Raw genomic sequence first — 20,143 nt, 5'->3', positions numbered from 1 at the left:
TCTGCACTACTTTATGAGATACGGAATACACAGACTCAAGACAATCACTTCACTGAAATATAACACCTCTTTGTAGTTGCAATATCCGATGCCTTACGCTCAAATTGTGACTCTTTTCCAGACGTTTTTAGCCTGGAGTAAAAATCACTGAATGTATTTCCATTAAAACTTGCATCAGTTCAAATTAAAGCATTTTTCTTTCCTCTAACTGGTTAGCAATGTAGCGTCCACTTCACAATCGCTTCATACAGGAGAACAACTTTATCTCAGGGGACTGTCTGATTAACCTTAGCTGCACTTGTTCCAACAAATCCAGCCGTCCACAAGTATGGAAAGCAAACTTTGACCCACCATTCCAACGTGGAACCCATTCTAGCACTTCCCTCCACAGAGCTCACCGAACACTCTGGCGAGGGAGTTGAACTTTGAGGAATGCCTAAGGAGTTGTCAACATATTCGTTTTGATGAATTGTTTCTTCTCGGTTGTAAATGAGCATTGCCCCCGGTTTGGTTTCGTTCTCTTCAGCAGCTATATTACAGTAGTCTAATGTATCAAAACATCCATATTATAAAAAAAAGTATTTGCAGTTTCACATTGGGACTGAGGCTGCAAAATTGGGAATGTGACTGCTTTTATGAAGTCATATATGAAAACAGTTGAAAATGGTAATTTGATCATTCGTTTAATGGATTCCCTCGAGACATAAATTCATGGGGTCTATATGTGATGCTCGCTGAGAAATGCTTTGAATTGTCTAGTGGGACAAATGTTTTAATTGAATCTTTGCAATCTAGGACTTCTTTGAGACTTCAATCTCTGCCTTCTTATGGGTCGCTGTGATGCAAGTTTTTTTTTAATCTAAGCAACAGACTGATTTCTGTCCAAGAATAGAGGGCAGAATTTCACTACTCTTTCCTCATTAAAACCAGACTATGTCACTGATAATAGTATCCCTGTCTTGACATGTGAAATTACTGATGATCCTAGTGCAGTGAAACTGCCGACACAAGGCTGGGTTCCATAAGAGATTTCTACCTGAGCAATCCAGGATCCGACTCCCATATTCTGTCAGTAATTCGGATGCAGCAACGGTGACTGTTCCTTCCAAAATGTGTGTTTTAACGTTCTTTTGCAATTGACGATCACAATAATACACGATCAATTCACTATGAAGATCCATGACACTTTGGAGTGTGGAGTCACTTCCAAGCTTCGACAGTCACCATTGTCCCAAATCCATAGACGACGTCGAATCTCACCATCTTGCTCCTCTCGATCTCCATTGTACAGGAACCAAATCTATCTCAAAGAGTCGAGGAATCATCAGCATGCAGTGTGAGAAGTTCTCTTATTCTGGAAATGTAGATAAATATCGACTATTGTATGTGTCCATTTTTTTTTTGGTTTGAGCTTATTTCCTGATCGTTTGACAAATGATACAAATGAAGAAGCTCGAAACTTCATACAAGCTCTGGAGAAGATTCTGAAAAAATCTTTGCTGAAGAGTGAAATTTACTTTCCAACTGGAATGTGAGACATTCATGCGAGGCTGAAATACAGGATTTTCCAGGCAGATGAATGCGGTTGTCAATTTGTTTTTGTGTGAATCTCTAGTGAGAGTTTTTGAGCAGCGTGAAGCCGAGGCCCATCACGTTACGCAGTCTTAACTGTACTGAGCTCTGCAGAAATAGGTGGCGGTGCCTTCGAATCCGGCAACCTGAATTTCCAATGAAAATGTATTTTGTGTTTTATTCATTATTACAATAAATCTACCGACAGTGCAGATCCGCTCCCCCTCTGTCGCTGACTGTGTTTGTCTGAAGAAATGTCCATTATCAAAAGGGTAAGTACAAAAAAGAATGACCATTTTAAACACAGGTAATGGAGAGAGAATGACGCTTCTTCCGTGTCATGGTTGTCGGATCCTGTGTTACTAACTAACTGAAATAAGCTATAAATTAAACGGAGAGGTTAGTGAACATTAGAAGCAACCGACACAATACAGTTAAATCCCCAGTTGAAACTTTATTGCTGGAACAGCACAGCAGGTCAGGCAGCATCCAGGGAACAGGAGATTCGACGTTTCGGGCACAGGCACTTCTTCAGGAATGAGCAGAGAGTGTTCAGCAGGAGAAGATAAAAGGTAGGGAGGAGGGACTAGGAGGAGGGGAGTTGGAAATGTGATAGGTGGAAAGAGGTCAAGGTGAGGGTGATAGGTCGGAGTAGGATGGAGGCGGAGAGGTCAAGAAGAACTCCGCCTCCATCCTACTCCGACCTATCACCCTCACCTTGACCTCTTTCCACCTATCACATTTCCAACTCCCCTCCTCCTAGTCCCTCCTCCCTACCTTTTATCTTCTCCTGCTGAACACTCTCTGCTCATTCCTGAAGAAGTGCCTGTGCCCGAAACGTCGAATCTCCTGTTCCCTGGATGCTGCCTGACCTGCTGTGCTGTTCCAGCAATAAAGTTTCAACTTTGATCTCCAGCATCTGCAGACCTCACTTTCTCCTAGTTAAATCCCCAGACCGTGCCTGTAATTCGGACGATCTTGGGGAGCCATGTAGTATTGAATCCAGACAACGTTGCTTTTTTGCAATTGGTACTTCAAGGGCAAACAGACAGGATTAACATGGGGGGAGAGGGGGTCTCACTGTTCCCGCAGCGAGAGCTGATGTTTTCGATAATGGGGTTCTGGAGATAAGTCTGGGAGGCAGGATCGTGAGCTGGGTTGCATTGCCCCAGAGAGATGGAGTTGAATTGCAGGAGACAGTGTCCATGACATAATTGAGAGATTGAGTGGACCCAGTCTCTCTGGGCATGCGTTGTCTGAGTAGACAGTATATTTAAAGAGCGAATCGATAGTTTTCTGTCACTTCACCAAGCTCTGTGAGCGGGATATGTTATCTCCTCCATCATTCGCCCAGTACACAGAAGTTCTGAGGTTGAAGATGGGAACATGTGCTGTCACTGATTGCTGCAGTCCTCCTTCGCCTCACAGTAAGGAGCCTGGTCAGTGTTTTCACTGGTTCCTAAATTTTGAGCATAGATTGCGAAGCTGTGATCCTGCAAGAACCCAGAAGCAAGTTTATTTCTCCCCGACACACAACACCAATTTCTCTTCCTCCCGTCCCCGCCTTAGCCTCGTTTTAATCCATCAGTTCGGGTGATTATTTAACTTTGAGCAGCTGAGTGGGTCCGCGTTCAAATATCTGATCAGGGAAATTGAATCTGAACGTCGACATCTGCAATCAGCCTCGCAAGTGCGAGTCAGGCAGCAAGATCATATCGGGTGGGGTGGGGGAGGGGGACACACATTTGTAAGACAATTGTGATTCAGATACATAATTTACATCAAGAACAAATTCTCGGACATATTTAAGAAAATGATTTGTGACACACCTTTTTCTGTCCGTTGCATGTATAATGTTGCTTTTAGTCAATAGTGGAAAGGTGCTCTAAGGTGAAGTGAGATCATCCTGCATTCTTCTAAGTTGTAGAGAACACAGTTCCAGAGCCCTCAATTTTCAGTCTAAGAACAATTCAAACATTCCAACATTCACTCTTGTGAAGCATTGTTGCTTTCCCTCTGTAGCAAATTTATTTTTGACAGATACTTTAAAAAAGACTAATCGTTTAATTTGAGCAACGCAGAATATTCCAGTCTCAACAGGACTTATACGTTTTTAGTGTGTTGTCTTCTCGTGACGTAAGAACAAGGATTGACGGGACTCTTCGGTCATGGAGAACTTCAAAATTTAGATTATTTAAGAAATATTCTAGTATTCTGCTTTACTTACCAAAGTGGCAGCATGAAAATTCAAAGATGTGCAGACCAGATGAATTCGCCATACTAAATTGCCCATAGTGTTAGGTGCATTCGTCAGAGAGAAATGAGTCTCGGTGGGTTACTCTTTGGAGTGTCGATGTGGACTTGTTGGGCTGAAGGGCCTGTTTCCACACTGTAGGGAATCTAATCTAATCCAATCTTCCGCATTATTATATATATTCTACGATCCATCCCTTACTCTGTTTCATCTGATTTCAAATCGTAATGCTATTTCCTTTCTTTGGACGTTATCAAACCTGTTGAGTTTCTCTGTGTCATTCTCCCAGTTCATCTATCTCCATAATGCGTGTCCGACGATGCCGAATACGGCATGGAGCCTCCATAATCTCCATATTATTTCACAACTGAAGATTCCCCATAAAGTTGTTAACTGGTCCGAACTAACTCACGTACTTCAGTCCTCAACTCTCTCTTCTATCCCACCACAGCGATCCAGTTCCCATTTTCCTGACTTGCTCTCCCACCTGTAACCATATCCAGATGATAATTAGCTGTCATTTTTGCCAGTGACATGCCACCACCAGTCACAAATATCCGTCACCTCCCGTATCAGCCCTCCCCAGGGATACTTTCCTGAAGGACATCATGACTTCACGCCCAACAAATCTGCCAACAGCCGACAACTTCACGAATCTTTCCACTACAATTACGGAATCTCTTGGTTCACTTCCTCCCTCCTTCGTGTCTAACGGCACAAGCACACCTTCCAGGTGAAGCAACACTTTATCTGAACTTCTCACAATGCAGTCTACTGCATTCGCTCTTCACAATGTTGTCTCGTCTATATTGGGGCAGCGAAACATTGCCTGAGTGAGCGATTTGCAGAAAATCCACGTTCTGTCTGCGAAAAAGACCGGGAGCTTCTCGTTGCCGACAACTTCAATATGTCACTTTGCTTCCTGGCCAACATTTCTGTCTCAGGCTTGCTGCAAATCTCCAGCAAAGTTCAGCGTAAACTGACAGAGCAGGACCTCATTTTCCACTTGGGAACACGACAGCCTTCTGGACTCAACGTGAAGTTCAACAACGTTGGGTCTTGAGCTCTCCGATATCTTCACATAGACCCCTCACATCAGACCTTGTAATCACATAGTCTGCTATTGATTATGGCAAATTCCGAGCCACTAGCAGTATTCAATAATAGCTAGTCATCCTCCGAGCAGGATCGTTATCGACTCATTTGTCTGACTACATGTTCTCCTCCCCCTATGGGTTCTATCTCCAAATATTGTTTACACCTTATCCCATCCCTCACCCGGTCTGCATGCAAACCGAAATTTTCATAGCTAATGTCTGTTTTGAGGATGAGTGATGCCACCTGAAAAGTTATCTCTGATTTCTCTCCACAGATTGCTGACAGGTCCGCTGAGTATTTCGAGTAATTTCAGTCTTTTTTATTTTGTTTCTGTTGAAGGTCTACATCAATTTCTCTGTTCGTTTCACTTTCCAGGATCCACAGAATTTTGCTTTGAAATTAGATTTTAACTAGATTTAACAAGCGCCAACCAGATCCAAGTAGAAGAATGCAATCAATGGAAAGCATATTCAGATGATGGAGGGGCTAAAGGCAATAGTTCAGTCTTCTTGACATTTAATTGGAGAAAATTTCTCTTTAGTCACTGCCTCAGAACGTTTGACATATTGGACTGCAGTTTGGAAATGAAGGAAATTTGTTTCTATCGTCTTTCAAGATGGTGGAATTTGAAGGAGGAAGAGACGTTGGTCTTACTTGGATCAAGTTGAGATGTTCACCTCTCACTCACGCCCCTCCAACAGAAGGCAGAGCCTGGTGTCATTTCAGACCAGATGGCAAGTCACGTTGGAGAGGGTCTTTGTAATCCTGTTTTTTTGTAACAATACATCAGGTTCGATGATCACTTTCTTTTGTTGTCAGCCCCAGATATGACCAGAATAATTCAGCTTAATTTTGCGAGTTGCTTCTAGCTAACTATAGGTCCTCTCTCATTGGCGTTTGCTTTCTGTATAATCAATGAAACAGATCATTAGAAGATGAGGACTTTGCAGCAGGGTAAGTCAAAGCAAACAAAACATTTGGATCTGACAGACGATTTCATTAATTGCTTTGCAGATTTTGAACTTGGGATGAAAAAGTACCGTTCCAACAGAGATTAACCGGACAGGAGAACCTTCATTCATGGATTTCTTAAAATTCATCTCAAGTTGCGGTTGCATCAAGAAACAATTATGTTCTCACAGTCTGCATGTTGATTACTGCATCTGACCAATTCATCGTTGACGTTTCAGGAAACTGACTTAATTGTTGCTGAAATGTCAGGTTTCATTTTTAATCCTATACTCGGGTAGTTTAGTCCTGTCGCTCTCCCCATTCAATCATTTGTTGTGACTGAGTGCTTCAGAAGCTTTTTAGCATGCTAACGTTCATTGTTGGGAACTTTGGATGTAATAGTCGGGATGTCTTGTTGAGGTCATAGAGAATGTTGATGCCTCTTCAGGAGAACTGTGTGCAGTTTTAGTTGCCCTGTTGTCGGTGGGATATTCTTAAGTTGTTGAAGGTTCCGAAAAGGTTCACGATGATTTTGTCAGTAATACCGGTAAAGGATGTGAGTTGAGTTAAACAAGTAAGCTGGACAGCTCGGACGTCCAAAAAAGTAGCGAATGAGTTTGAGGGTTGACATTGTAGAGGTTTCTTTTTTTAAATAACGAGGGGCATAGCAATGCTTTTATTCCCTCGGATGGGCAATTCCAAAAGCAGGGTGCATATTTTTAGGGGGAGAGGAATACATTTCAAAAACGAAATGAGGGTCAACCTTTTCACATAAAGAGTGGTTCATGTGTGAAAAGAACTGCTAGAGGAAGTGACGGATGCAGGTATATTTACAACACTTAAAATGCATTTCATTAAGTGCAGGAATAGGAAACGTTTGGAGGGATGTGTTGCAAGCGAAAGCATGTGTGTGAGTTCAACTGGGGAATATCGTTGACGTGGACAGGTTAGATTGAGGGGTGCTGTATGACTTTCTGACTCTGGGATATTTAACGTTGGACAGAGGATTGATTATGTTCCAATTGACAGTGCACTTGACACTGCATTTCTAAATCATGATCCAGTTTTGCCACAGCTGAAAATCTTCTTCACGATATTGCACGGGGCCCTGAACTCAAACATTTGGAAATCCTTTCCTCCATTCTTGTTCACCAGGTCAAACGATGTGTTCATCAGAATCCAACGTCACCAGAATTTGCATGTAGATATCTTCTTCTCAGGTTCTGTCCCTTGTTACCTAACAACGGTTTCAAATTGTTCAGAGTTTAATCCTTAAAAATATTACATGGATCTATAATTTAAAGACTAAACTGCTTCCCAATCAACACATACATATAAATTATTCTAATAATAAAGGTGCATGGAACAGCTGAAGGCATTCAACAGAAGCAAACACTTTGGTTTACATAAAATATTGAACCCGAGTTCAGGATCTGGGCCATCACTGACCGTATTTGATCGATAATTAAAAAAAAAGGAAACGCTCATGGGGACAACAGGACCACAGAATTTGCAAGGGAAATGGGAATCTTTGCCAAATTTGTCAACATAAAGGAAGAAACCGAAAGTCGACCTTTTCGTTGATCTAAATATAACTAAACGTGCAGTTTGTGACTTCATTGTCCCTGTGGACAATGTCATTCGGAATAAATGAGGGAACGCATGGTCGTTTCAAAGAGCAAGGCTGCACAATTTCTGCAATTCCTTTAGTGTATGAAGGACAATGCACGGACCAGCGAATGGCCCCATCTTTGCCATATCTTATCCTATTCTCGCTGCAATTGGTGCCCCTGGTTAGTAATAGCTCCGATGCACCCTGTATGCTTTTTATATCTCTCCAGAAATATTGTCCCTTTCCTTTCAGATTAGTACTGAATCTATTTAACATTCTGTGATTTCTGTGTAATAGGGGTTCACTCTCGTCCTAATTTACTAGTAGCATTACATGATATTGTGGGGTGTTATGTCTAGTATTGAATACATTACTTCATTGCACTTGTGTTCTGGGCATTACAGAATGATACTCAAATTATTGTGATGCATACCTACATAAATACCGCGTAATAATTTCTGGTGAGCAATTGGTAATGTCTAACTTTGAATCAGTCTGTAAGTTGTTGATCATTATATTCTATCCTAATGTAGCAAAGTCAAATCTTGTGTTTTCATATCCCGGGAATAATGGTGTTTCACAGTGTAGGACGATAATTTGCTTTTTTTTATTGGTCCAGAAAATGAATAGTTAGAGTGTGATCATTACATCATATAAAACGAAAAGCTTTAAGTGATTACACGAGTGTACAGCATGACATCTATTCACAATTTAACGAAGCCACGATACGAAATCCCAGTTGTGAAGTGGCTTTAGGCATTTGTAATAGCAACATTTGAAAGATGTGAATGGTGATCCAAGATTCGCCATACTAAGCAATTGTCTTCTTGTGATAAATTTTTGTATGCTTATATGTTTTTATGTTTAACAATTACGTGGGTATAGCTGTTGGTGGTAACTGCAACAGTGACGTTTAGCTTTCACTTTGGAATGTAGTTCATTTGTTCCTTCAGAGGTGCATTTGGTTTCATGCAAACCTTTACATAAGGGGGAATACGATCATCAGTTTGAAAAATGTTTGCGTTTTAAAGAATTGGCTGAAGAGCAAAAAAGATAGGCTTCCACCAGGGGACAGAATTACAGAAGTTTGGGCCTGGACACGAGTGAAAGGATAAATATGTTGCAGATGCCCAAGGCCAGAAAGTAGGCATTGTGCGATCTCAGATGGCTTTGGTTGCGAAGGGGATGCGGGTGAATATGGTATGCGTTTTTTTTTTCAGTTTGAAGAGTAGGATTATCTTACGGTGATATTACTGGAACTCAAGCCAATATAGGTCAGCATGAATAGACGTTGATGGATGGAGTTGGTACAATAAGTACACAGTTTTACAAATGTATCCATTCAGCTTAAACTGGAAAGCCAGCTACACAGTCTGATTGAGTGACTGTTCAGCATTGTTAGTGGTAGCGACAAATTGAAATGACTTTTGTCATGTCCAGTATGTAACCCACATTTGAATGATGAACAAATGTGATTTGCTTTACAATATTTCAAGTCTGGAGGTTTCTAGGGGAGCAATCTGAAAGATTCTGCAAAAGATTGACTGTGAAAGTAGCTGGTGTTTAAATTTTACTCGAAGATATTTCGCTCTTTTGATGTCTTACAGCTAATTTGGCAACGATAGTGATCCTTTTCCAAACACGGTGCGGTCTGTCTCGTGGTATCACCTACTACTTACTGTCAATTGCAGTAACCGATTTCATTGTCATCATTGTCGCTGTCATAATCAATCGGATTGGGAGTATTTACTTTAGGTACAGCCTTCTATCAACTACCCCCGGGTGCAGAATCAGCACTGTTTTGGTCTATATCAGCCGAGATAGCTCAGTTTGGTTGACTGTTACCTTCACCCTCGACCGTTTTGTTGCCATCTGCTGCCAGAGCCTGAAGACCAGATACTGCACTGAGAAAATTGCGTCAGTCATCATAGGAATTGTCTGTCTACTGAGCTGTATCAAGAACGCCCCTTTCTTCTTTGTCTACCAGCCCTTATACATTCTGGACGGGAAGCCCTGGTTCTGTGACTTAAAGTCCAGCTATTACATATTGCCGGCTTGGCAGTGTTATCAATGGCTGGACCACATGCTGACCCCCTTCCTCCCTTTTCTCCTTATTCTCCTGTTCAACGCCCTGACTGTTAGACACATCATAGCAGCCAGCAGAGCACGGAAAAGACTTCGAGGTTCTGAAAATTCCAAGGATGCTGAGTTGGCCAAACGCAACACGTCCATTGTCTTGCTCTTCACAATTTCCCTCAGCTTTCTCCTTCTCTGGGCCACCTACGTCGGGCGATTCCTCTTCGTGCAGTTTACAGGAGAGGGTTATTTTGGCGGACTGGATTTTAATGATCCACAATTCATCCTTCAAGAAATGACCAACCTGCTTCAGTTATTCAGTTCTTGTAATAATGTATTCATCTACGCAGTGACCCAGACAAAGTTCCGACAGGAGCTAATGAAGCTGCTGCTCTCTCCTTACACGTTCTTCAAACGTTTTATTAAACGATGAAGCACCAAAAGCAATGAGAACCCATCCACGTTATTTGTGTTCTAACTCTATGGTTTCCCGTCTCGCTCTCTCACAGAAACACACAGAAACGCACACACAGAAACACATGCACACACACAGACACACACACACACAGGCACATATATATATATATATATTTGAATCAGAACGTATATGGTCATGTCCTTGTCCTCAATTATTACGTCCATTCCCAACCTGTGAAAGCTTATGTTAACAGAAAATAGACGAAAAAAATAGATGAAACATTGGGTATTCTGAATGTTTCGTTAAGATGTCACACAACTATACGCTTTCATGGCCATTATTTCAGCTACCCTGTTTTCGGGACCGATATTTGTACCTTCAATCCCTTCCTTTCCCCCTTCTATTCCGCCGTGCATTCGTCTTACCTTTTTTTCCTGTCTCTATTTGTCCGAAACTCCTAAACTCTTCTTGTCGTTTTCCTTAAACATGACCCAGAAGAAAACCCATTAACCTGGACGAAGCTTTAGATCTGTGCCTTCAATAGTAAGATGGGCAGTTCTATTATTTTTGTAACCCACTATACAATCCACATAAAGGTTAGACATTTCAACGGAAACACGTCAGACAAACAGATTGAATGTATCCAGTCCAAAGTGACTGTTCTTTACGGTGCATCATTTTATTTTGTTCGAAAGGAAGCAAGGGGTTGTTGGAATGGAATCAGGATTTCCACAGCAATCACTCACAAAGTTATCCATGGACAAGAAATTTCCAGACAACCAGTGGACCAACATTAGACCACAATAAGGAACTCAACTAATATTGCGGGTAGGGATTATGTTATTCCAGGAATTCAAGTAAACATTACACTCCAAGGTTTGTGAGCATTCTTTTCCCACGACCTCCACATTTCTCCGCATATATATTGAAAAATAACTGGATATGAATAAGAACAAAACAATTAAACTAAGCAGTTTCTTGTCCCTCCGTGATCAGATCCTGTATTTGAGTTGATGCTGCTGTCAGTTTGGATAGTGCTGTGTGTTCCCACCTTCTCCCTGGCTAAATCCCGAATGATACTGCAGTGACACCAAGCCATCAGCGGACGGTAACATTGCATCACTTTGAACAGAAGAGAACCATGGGGAAAGAGTAGCTTTTATTTAATCATTTTGATTCATTGAATCCCCAGACGGGTTATATTTCAATGCAGACAGAAATGAATACGCAGACAACACCGACGTAGACACTGACACACGGATATTTGAAAGAGACATATAAATAGATAAACTACCAGATGCACAACCATTGATGAACAAGCAGAGATATACACAACAGAGAGACAGTTATAGACATCTATCCAACGTTTTGCTTTTGGAGTTTGATGCCCATTGCCACACAGTGATGCAATGTTAGCGGTTATCCAGATACTACAAACACTGGCGTTTTGCAGCGAACTCGTCCTTTATTGCAGCTTCTGTTCTTTTTTACTTCAGTTGTAAAGCCAGGGATGCAAAAACTGAACGATTGAGTTCTGCTGCAATAGTCCTTAATATTCCCCGAAGCATCGGCATCTGCCAGTCACAGAAGGAGGCCTTTCAGTCTCCAGGAGCATTGCTTTCTCTGAACGGAGTGATTCTTTTAATCGCACTCTCCGAACCTTGCAGAAAATTTCCATATATTCACACTTCGAAAACACCCAAATCCCATTTCGAAATGAGATTAAATCTGCTCAAGCTCCTTATCAAGTAATTTGTTTCACTGCGGAATCACCCTTGTCAAAGCTGGGCAATCCGCAAGTCACTTCCAAATAGTTTTGACCATTTGGTGCATATTTGGAAAGTGGCAATATGAAGGTTCCTCTTCCAGAGTGTGGGAGCAGCCGTTTGGAACATCTGTGCCTCTAGTTCTCCAACACTATCATTGTGATGTTTATCGACAGTGAGTTTGACTGTGTGAGAATTTGACAGCGTGATTGTGAGAGAATATATGTGAACCTGAGAGCTGGTCTGAGAATTAATAGTACAGTGTGAGAGTGAGTGTGAATCAAAGAGAATGTGTGTTTGTGAGATAAAGAGAGTGTGTATTTCCGTGTAAGTGAGTCAGAGCTTTTCTGGGAGTAAATTTGGCGAAGAGAATATGATAGAGATACAGTGCACCTTAGTATGTGTGAGAGATTGAGAATGAATTTGACAGTGTGAGAAGGAAGGAGTATGCTTTCTCCACAAGTGCTGCTGGATCTCTGAAGTCATACTGGTGAGTGACTGCTCGCCTATTCCGATCAGGCGTTTTCACGATTATCTGGCCAACAAAAATATTCGATAGTTTACGTGTACTGAGCGAAATAACAGCTTTTTTAAAAAAAATCGGCTTAAAATGGTGACAGAACAAGAACATTTACCTGCTCCCACCATGGGAGAGAGTTTACTCAGTCGTCAGATTTAGTGAGGCATCAGCGAACTCACCAATGATGGTAGGGTTATTATTGCATGCAGTCACATTCAGAATTGTACCATTTTGAATCTGAGTGCATGGAAATTTACTTAAACCCATTGCCCTGTTCAGACAACTGGATTTCGTATGTTTTCCCTCAATGAGATTCTGTTTTTTAGATCCACTTCTTTTGAGTGGTCGAGCTGATTAAAGTAATTTCCGGTAAAGATATGAAACTTGTAATATATCAATCAAAACATCTGCAGCCATAAACAATACATTCAAAGTAGCAGGTGGCATATGAACAGAGAGCTCACATTGGATTGAGCAGAGCGCGTTCAAGGTGACATCATTTTCATTCAGAAGTGGAACATGCAAAGCATATCCAAAAGAGTATCTGGCGGTGGACCGATTGTTAAATGTCAACATGTGTCATACAAAGCCCTTAGAACTCCTTTCTTCTTCAATCCATCTATCAGGTAAAATCCCCATTTATTTCCCAGAAAATCAGTCAAGAATTTCCATCTGCTGGGAATTGAAATGTGAATGGCATTCGAAGACAAAGAGATCAGTCGTGATTTTATTGAGTGGAGGAACAGTATGGTCTCATTCTGCTCCTACTTCATTTGTTTGCATATATATTAGTGAATTAGACAATGGTTAAACCCAATGTTGTACCTCTAGAATCATACATTAGTAAGCATAAACAAGGAAACAAACAGCTAAAAGTGTTCTACCCAAGACCTTATAATTAAGGAGCTGTTGCAAAAGTAGGTATATCCATTAAGTTAATGCAGGCAGCCATTCGTCCCTCAAAAGCACGATTACAGTATACTCTTTTGCTAAATATTTGCTTGAGTCACATGTAACCTGTTCGGGGCGTTAAAGCTTGTGTGTGGGAATGGATATCTGATGGACTTCAGTAGAACTAGAATGAGAAGACATTGCATGAGTAAGTGCTCATGTAACACGTTGATCATTCTAATTAATTATAGCACTTACACATTCAAATTACACTTGGTGGTAGAAGGTCGTTTGTCTGATGACAGCCAGTATCCAATGTTCCAAAACAGGCTTCGGTTTTGGGTTCCTTATTGGTGGTTGCATATACAATCTATATAGATGAGAATGTGGCGGGGGGGGTGGGTGATTGAATGGTAGCTAAGTTTGCAATGATTGAAAACTTGGCTGGGTGGTTGACACAAGCATGAAGGTCATAGTTTAAAGGCGGATATAAACAGTTTGGTCATGTGGCAGATCAGCAGCAGATGGAATTTTGCCAAAATAATTATGAAAGGATGCATTTCGAAAGAAGCAAAAAAAAAATATTAGATGAATGTTAGGAAACTTGGAAACTCAGAGGAACGAGGAATCTTGGGGTGTTTCTCGACAGATCGCTGAAGGCAGCATAGAAGTTTCTTCAAGCAGTTTAGAAGGCAAAGGAGACTCTTGCCTTTATGACTGAAAGCATATATTACAACAGCAGTGAGGTTATATTGAAGCTGTGCAGGACTTTGGTTAGATCACAGCTGGAGTATTGTGGGTATTTCTCGTCTCTTTCGGAGTAAGATTATCGCAGTCGAGGTCGACCAGATTTGGTATAAGTTTGTGGGAGTATGGATAGGATGGATACAAAGCAGCTATTCCCCTCAGTTGGAGGATGAGTAAGAATGAGGCATCATTTTAAAATGAAAGACAGGAGGTTCAGAGGGGATTTCGGGTAAAAAGAAATCACTCAGAGAGTGGTTGCTTGAGTTGAGATAGGGAAATTCAAAACTTTCGAAACATAACTTAGAGGAGCGTTGAGGTTCGTGCTGCAAAGTATAGAATTAGCGTATTTTTTCGGGTATACTCCTGATGGGCTGAAAACCCGATTCTGAAATAGATGATTCAACGGTTTTGTTTTCTTGAAGTTATGGTGGTAATTGGAAAGAAAAAACGTGCTGATCCAGACTGTACGGGCACTTTAACAGTATGATAGAATCGGTAATGTCTCTTTTAGGCTCCTGGATTTATCAGGCTCTTCTGCAAAAATATCTGTGACAGTTTGATTCCAGGATACTTTGGTTTCATGATAGCCCTGCCATTGACCGCTAAACGCTGTGCTTCAATTTGCAGTTGAAGTCTTTTGTGATTCTGAACAAACCACACATCCCTCAGAGGGAGAACCACAGAAAGTTTTCAGCAATTTTTGCAGAGTTCAGGTTTTTTTTCATTATTTTGAGGTGGAAAGAACAGAAATATACGGCAGTGTCATCAGCTGCCGCTCCAAAATGGTTAAACTGATGAGTTTTATTCTGGTTTGGAGTTCTGCAGAGAAGCTCCTTATCTAGTTGCTGCCGGTACCAATACAAATAATAGACGTACTGTTGTACTGGAGGTGCATCTCAGGGTCATTGCTTCACGCTGTCTCCTACTCTCAGAAGGCTGAGACTGAGTTAGGTAATTACCGTCACCAGATTTGTAACAGGTTCAGAAGGAAGAAAAGACAGTAATGAAAACTTCACTCGAATAATTATGCAGTTTTATTTTAAGCACGAAAAAATTGAACTATTTCTTACCGACAATGAGAATTGTGAACAGACGCCAGGTGCTGAATATTCGCGTGGCTGCTGCCGACTGACAGTTTGCACTAGAAGAGTCTCCTATTGGGCTGAATGACACTTCCTGATGCAATGGTTCGCTTCCAATGGTGTAATCCCAGGTGCAGACACCAAATATTGAACTGAGCTTCAGATTAGGTCCTGGTCGCCTGCAGTTTTGTCCCACTGTATAACCTCTCTGATTGTGGAGAGGTCTGACAAGGAGTCTGTTAATCATCTCTGAAAATAAAAGCAGCAGCACAAATATAACATGCAGATAACAATTCAATGGAAATGGAGATTGGAAATAGATAGAGGAGCGGAAACATTGGAAAAATTCGGAAAAACTGTGAGGGAGAGCTTCCGGTCTTGGCTCCATAAACAAAATTCAGATAACTGCCTGGAGAAAACATGGATTAGCAGTAATCATCCGTTCGACTGGAATGCCCCTTCACATGTTTCAGCAAAGGTTTGGCAGAGGAGGGGTGGGGGAGCAAAGGTTCATGCCTTCGATGTCTGCCTACACGAAAAAAAAAGCATAGTGCCTTAAAAATACGAAAACGCAGAAGGAGGCAAACACATATAAAACTGCACATGCGCATCACTAAAATTCAGATGCAGACAAAGGTGAGTTATTCTTTATGGACATTGATACATCGATAGTAAATGCTGTTCGAGTAATCAACAGCCTCATCTCATAAGCGAATGAAGAAAATGCTATTGCATTACTTCAGAGGAAGAATCTTGGAGAAACGTTATGGGAATGCCTATGTGTTTAGCAGATACTGAGCATAACAATCTTTTTTTTAGAAAAGAAAATAACGTACTTGAACTGAGACAGGCAGGCAAGGAAATTAACCACCGTGAACAAATGTTGTCACCTATTCCCACGCACACATCGAGTTGGTTATTCGTCAGAAACACTAAAATTGCTATGCACAAAGAAACATGAAGGAACTCGAACATTTATATTAAAAGTACTTAACACAAATGGACGCAGGCATACTATTCACACAGACACACAGACAGAACAATATCCTCAGGAACACACATTTATCACAGGCAACGATGCACATGCTAGCCAATACAGATAAACAGGGCAAAAAACCCATAAAGACACACAGACATAGCGCGAGACATTGTGTGGCATATGAGTTAAAATTGAAAAATATTGAAAGTTAAGTACACAGATGCACATATTTGCACGCAAGTGCAGACACACACCCTATCAGTTACCCTTCTGCAGACTGATGCAGTGTGAAAAAAAAAACGAAACACGGGCACAGGTACAGTCTTGCAAAAAAAGAAATGTAAAACACGTACACGACTGCACTTATCCATGATAAGATCAAGAGGCAATAAAAACTAGGAGCAGACATAGGAAATTCGGCCCATAGAGTCGACTCCACCATTGAATGAGATCATGTCTGATTGATAGTTTTCATCTTCACATTCAAGCTCATATTCACGACTCTTAATTCCATTCATAGTCATAAATCTATCTATTTCAGCTTTGAATGTAATCTGATTGCTTGAACATCATTTAATTTGACACAGCTTGTTGAAAGCTTTGGAAGTGATAGAATTGGGGATATATCATCTCAGAAATTGCTGGTATCAAATTTCAGTGGTTTATATGGAAGAAAAATGAAATGTTGATTTTTATTTCACTGAGAAGTAAATAGTAGCATCGTCAGATTTCGCTAAAACAATGCAAAGCATTAGTAACACACAATAGGGTAGAAGTGCTTTCTTGTCAGGAGTGTTTGAGTAATTTGGAGTTTTAACTCATCAGAAGTCAGAAGATGAGCGGCGAGTTCAATGGAATATTGAAGATTGTTTGTGAAGTGGACAAGGTATTTACGGAAGAGTTGTTTCTCCTTGTGCGAGAGTCAAGACCTAAACGGCATGAATTTACAAATAAAGGATTACACATTTAAGACAGAGGTGAGGAGGATTTTTATTTCTAAGATAGTAGTGAGTCTGTGGAATTCTTTAATGCAAGCGTTTCAGAGGTTTATGTACATTCAAAACTGTGAAAGTGGAGTTGAGGATTATGAGTACAGACATGGTTTCACTCAGTGTCGGGGCAGACTCGATTGGCCTATCTCTATCCTTTTCCTACTACTTACTGTGGTATTAACAACTATTAAGTTGCCTTTGAGGCCACTACTTCCTTTGTGAATATTTATTCACAGAAGGTGCCGAGAATAATTTGCAAACAATAAGAATCAAAACAGTTTGATGTCATATTTTGATAATTTGTATTTGTTTAGGGTTTGATGTACACAATTAGATGCTAAAAATTGACACCTTGCAAAACAGGCATCGATCTGAAGAGTTAGCCTCCTGATTTCAATGAGCGTTTGGCACACAAAAGATGATAGTTGCATTCTCAATGCGTGGTTATAATTTGAAATCAATTCGTAATTTGTCTGTAAACACTGAAACACAATTTGCAATTCCCTTCCAGGAGGTTGTCATTTCTTGTCATATAGAGCATGGATGCTACTTGTCCCGAAGCCACGAGCTCCTTCACGTTTAGAGTAGGTCCAGGTACTTTCCAACATATCATTGGAAATAATGGGGGGTAAAGTATGCAGTAAACTATAGAAAGCTGCACGTGGATATTGTTTCCTCTGCTGTTGGCATGAATGCATGGTGAAAAAGCGTGCCTGGATTCGCTTGCATAGATAATTGGCGAAAACAAAAGCTAAAAGGGGGGATGGGCTCAGCAGAGATTACCAAAGTATCCATATACTGCAATAGAGCAGAGAGATTGTGAAGATTATCAGGAATCTAACTACAATAGACAAGGGGACAATGCTGAGAGGGTGCGCTTAATGCAGGACTTAGGGCACACAATATACAAAATAACCTAAGTAAGCTTGTAACACAGGGGTTGGAATTGGCGAGTAGGATTTTATGGGTATCACATACAGTTGGTTACAAGGGGATCAGTGCTGAGCACGAAGGATCCAAAGATATTGGAAGGACAGACACATGGGCAGAGTGGCAGGGTTGTCTTTGTTGTAAGAAATGAACTTAAATCAAGAACTAGAATTGATTGTGGGTTCGGAAGCGTTGAATGTGTTTAGGTAGAGATGAGAAACAACAAAAGGAAAGAGGCCCTGATGGAGTGAATGGACAGGCCGTCCCCGGAGCAGAAAATAAATCTGAAAATGGAGAAGGCATGTAAGAAAGGCACAATTACAACAACAGTGAGTGATTTCAGTGTGCAGTTCGGAGCGGGAAAGATACATTGGCCACGAAACCCAAGGAACTGAATCCTTGAATATCTAGGAGTTGTTGCTTTTAGAGCACCTTGTGGTAGATCCCATTTTCTACAGATAATTCTGGATTTGGTGGTATACAATAAGGCCTGAATAGCGAACTTAAGTTGAAGGCAATCCTATTGGATAGTGACTATACTATCAGAAATGTTGTGTGATTTTTAACTTTATACTATCAGAAAAATCATCTTGCAGATTGAGGGAGAGTTGCTTGAATTAGGCGTAACGGATTTAGAAGGCACTTACAACACATGCACAACATCCTTACCATTGTAAAGTTCACCAAAGAGAAAGAGAATAATAAAAGCCTTCACTTCCTCGACGTCACGTTAGAACAAGAAGACAAACGAAAACTGCAGACCAGCGCTCACAGGAAAACCACACAACTGAACATACATTCAACTGCAGGAGAAACCATCCAAAAGGGTAGTTGCATCAGGACATTAGTTAAAAGAGGCACAACACACTGCAGCACGCAGAACCTCCAAGAAGTCGAGGAAAAACACCTACACAACGTATTCAGGTACAAGTACCCAATAAGTGCAGCCCACCGATTCGTACACAACAGACCAAACAAGAAGACACAACGTACCCAGAGACTCTAGCCACAATGCCATACATTACATACATCTTGTAGATGACGACCAGAATACCCCAGTCCCGAGGCATCAGGATATTTCATAAATCTACTACCACACTGACACAGCTCCTAATGAAGTCAACAAACCCTATACCAACAAGCAGCAGAATGATTGTCATTATCAAATACCTTGCAAGGTCTGCACAAAACATTACATTGGATAGACGAGCAGGAAACTAGCCACCAGGATCCATGAGCACCAACTTGCTGCCATGACCAGCTATCACCAGGGTTCATACACACAGACGAAGAGCGTCACCAGCTTGACTGTGACAATTCATCCTTCTTGGGACAGACTAAACAATGACATCCACGGGAATTCCTAGAGGCCTGGGATTCAAACTGGAAGTCCATTAGCAAACGTATCTACTTCCACCCATTTATCAACCTCACAGAAAAAGAACTGGAAGTGATACCATTCAACACAACACACCAAGACTCATAAACCGCAAGCGGGACAGCACACCAGCATGTCATCGGAGGCTCACTGATGATGTGACCTAGCGTGGAGATGAAACGTCTGAGAACAAATCTGCAGCTCAAGGAACAAGCATGCAACCCAAATAAAAAAAAAAGAAAACTAACGGGGGTTGGTGCAAGTCACTGGCATGGACAGATTGCCTGGCCCGTAGAAAACAGAGATTGGAGATAAAGGGGTAGCTATCGGGATGACAGCCGATATCTCGTGGAGGTCTACAGGGTTCAATGTTTGGACCACAAACAATCACTTTATATTTTAATAATCTGGACGAAGAAACTGAGAGCACTTGTTGCAAAGTTAGCATACAACACAGATAGGTCGTGGATCAAGGGGCAGCACGGTAGCTCAGTGGTTTGCATTGCTGTCTCACAATTCCAGTATTGGGCGACTGTCTGTGTGGAGTTTGCACGTTCTCCCTGTGTCAGCGTGGGTTTCCTCCGGATGTTCCGGTTTCCTCCCATAATCCAAAGATGTGCAGGTCAGTTGATTTGGCCATGCTAAATTGCCCATAGTGCCAGCGGTGAATATAAGGTAGGGGAATGGGTCTGGGTGGGTTACCCTTCGAAATGTCAGTGTAGACTTGTTGGGCCGAAGGGCCTGTTTCCATACTGTAGATAATCTAATCTTATGTTGGCGAGCTGAGAAAGATACATGAGGATTCCAGCAGGATCGCACAGTGAACAAAGAAATTACAGCTGGAACATAACGTTGGAAATGTGGGGTTATGCACTTT

The 20,143-nt window shown here is 41.3% G+C and overlaps 1 protein-coding gene across 1 annotated transcript; it reads left to right on the top strand.

The window, feature by feature from the left end:
- Positions 1-7,598: 7,598 nt before the first annotated feature.
- On the top strand, positions 7,599-9,996 carry LOC122543673 (putative G protein-coupled receptor 139). Its single transcript, XM_087975394.1, has 2 exons — positions 7,599-7,668; positions 9,095-9,996. The coding sequence occupies exons 1-2, from the start codon at positions 7,599-7,601 to the stop codon at positions 9,994-9,996; spliced, it is 972 nt and encodes a 323-aa protein (XP_087831520.1).
- Positions 9,997-20,143: the final 10,147 nt, after the last annotated feature.

Source organism: Chiloscyllium plagiosum, unplaced genomic scaffold (assembly GCF_037043375.1).
Source record: "Chiloscyllium plagiosum isolate Xiang-an unplaced genomic scaffold, Cpla_swu_hap1 HiC_scaffold_27, whole genome shotgun sequence".
Lineage (NCBI taxonomy): Eukaryota > Metazoa > Chordata > Chondrichthyes > Orectolobiformes > Hemiscylliidae > Chiloscyllium > Chiloscyllium plagiosum.
This window is presented reverse-complemented; position numbering and strand designations above follow the sequence as displayed.

Bases quoted from the DNA above. Each gene is read 5' to 3' on its own strand.
- LOC122543673 (XM_087975394.1), top strand. From the start codon at position 7,599: ATGCACGGACCAGCGAATGGCCCCATCTTTGCCATATCTTATCCTATT. The intron at 7,669-9,094 runs GTTAGTAATAGC...GATGTCTTACAG, and splicing joins CGCTGCAATTGGTGCCCCTG to CTAATTTGGCAACGATAGTG.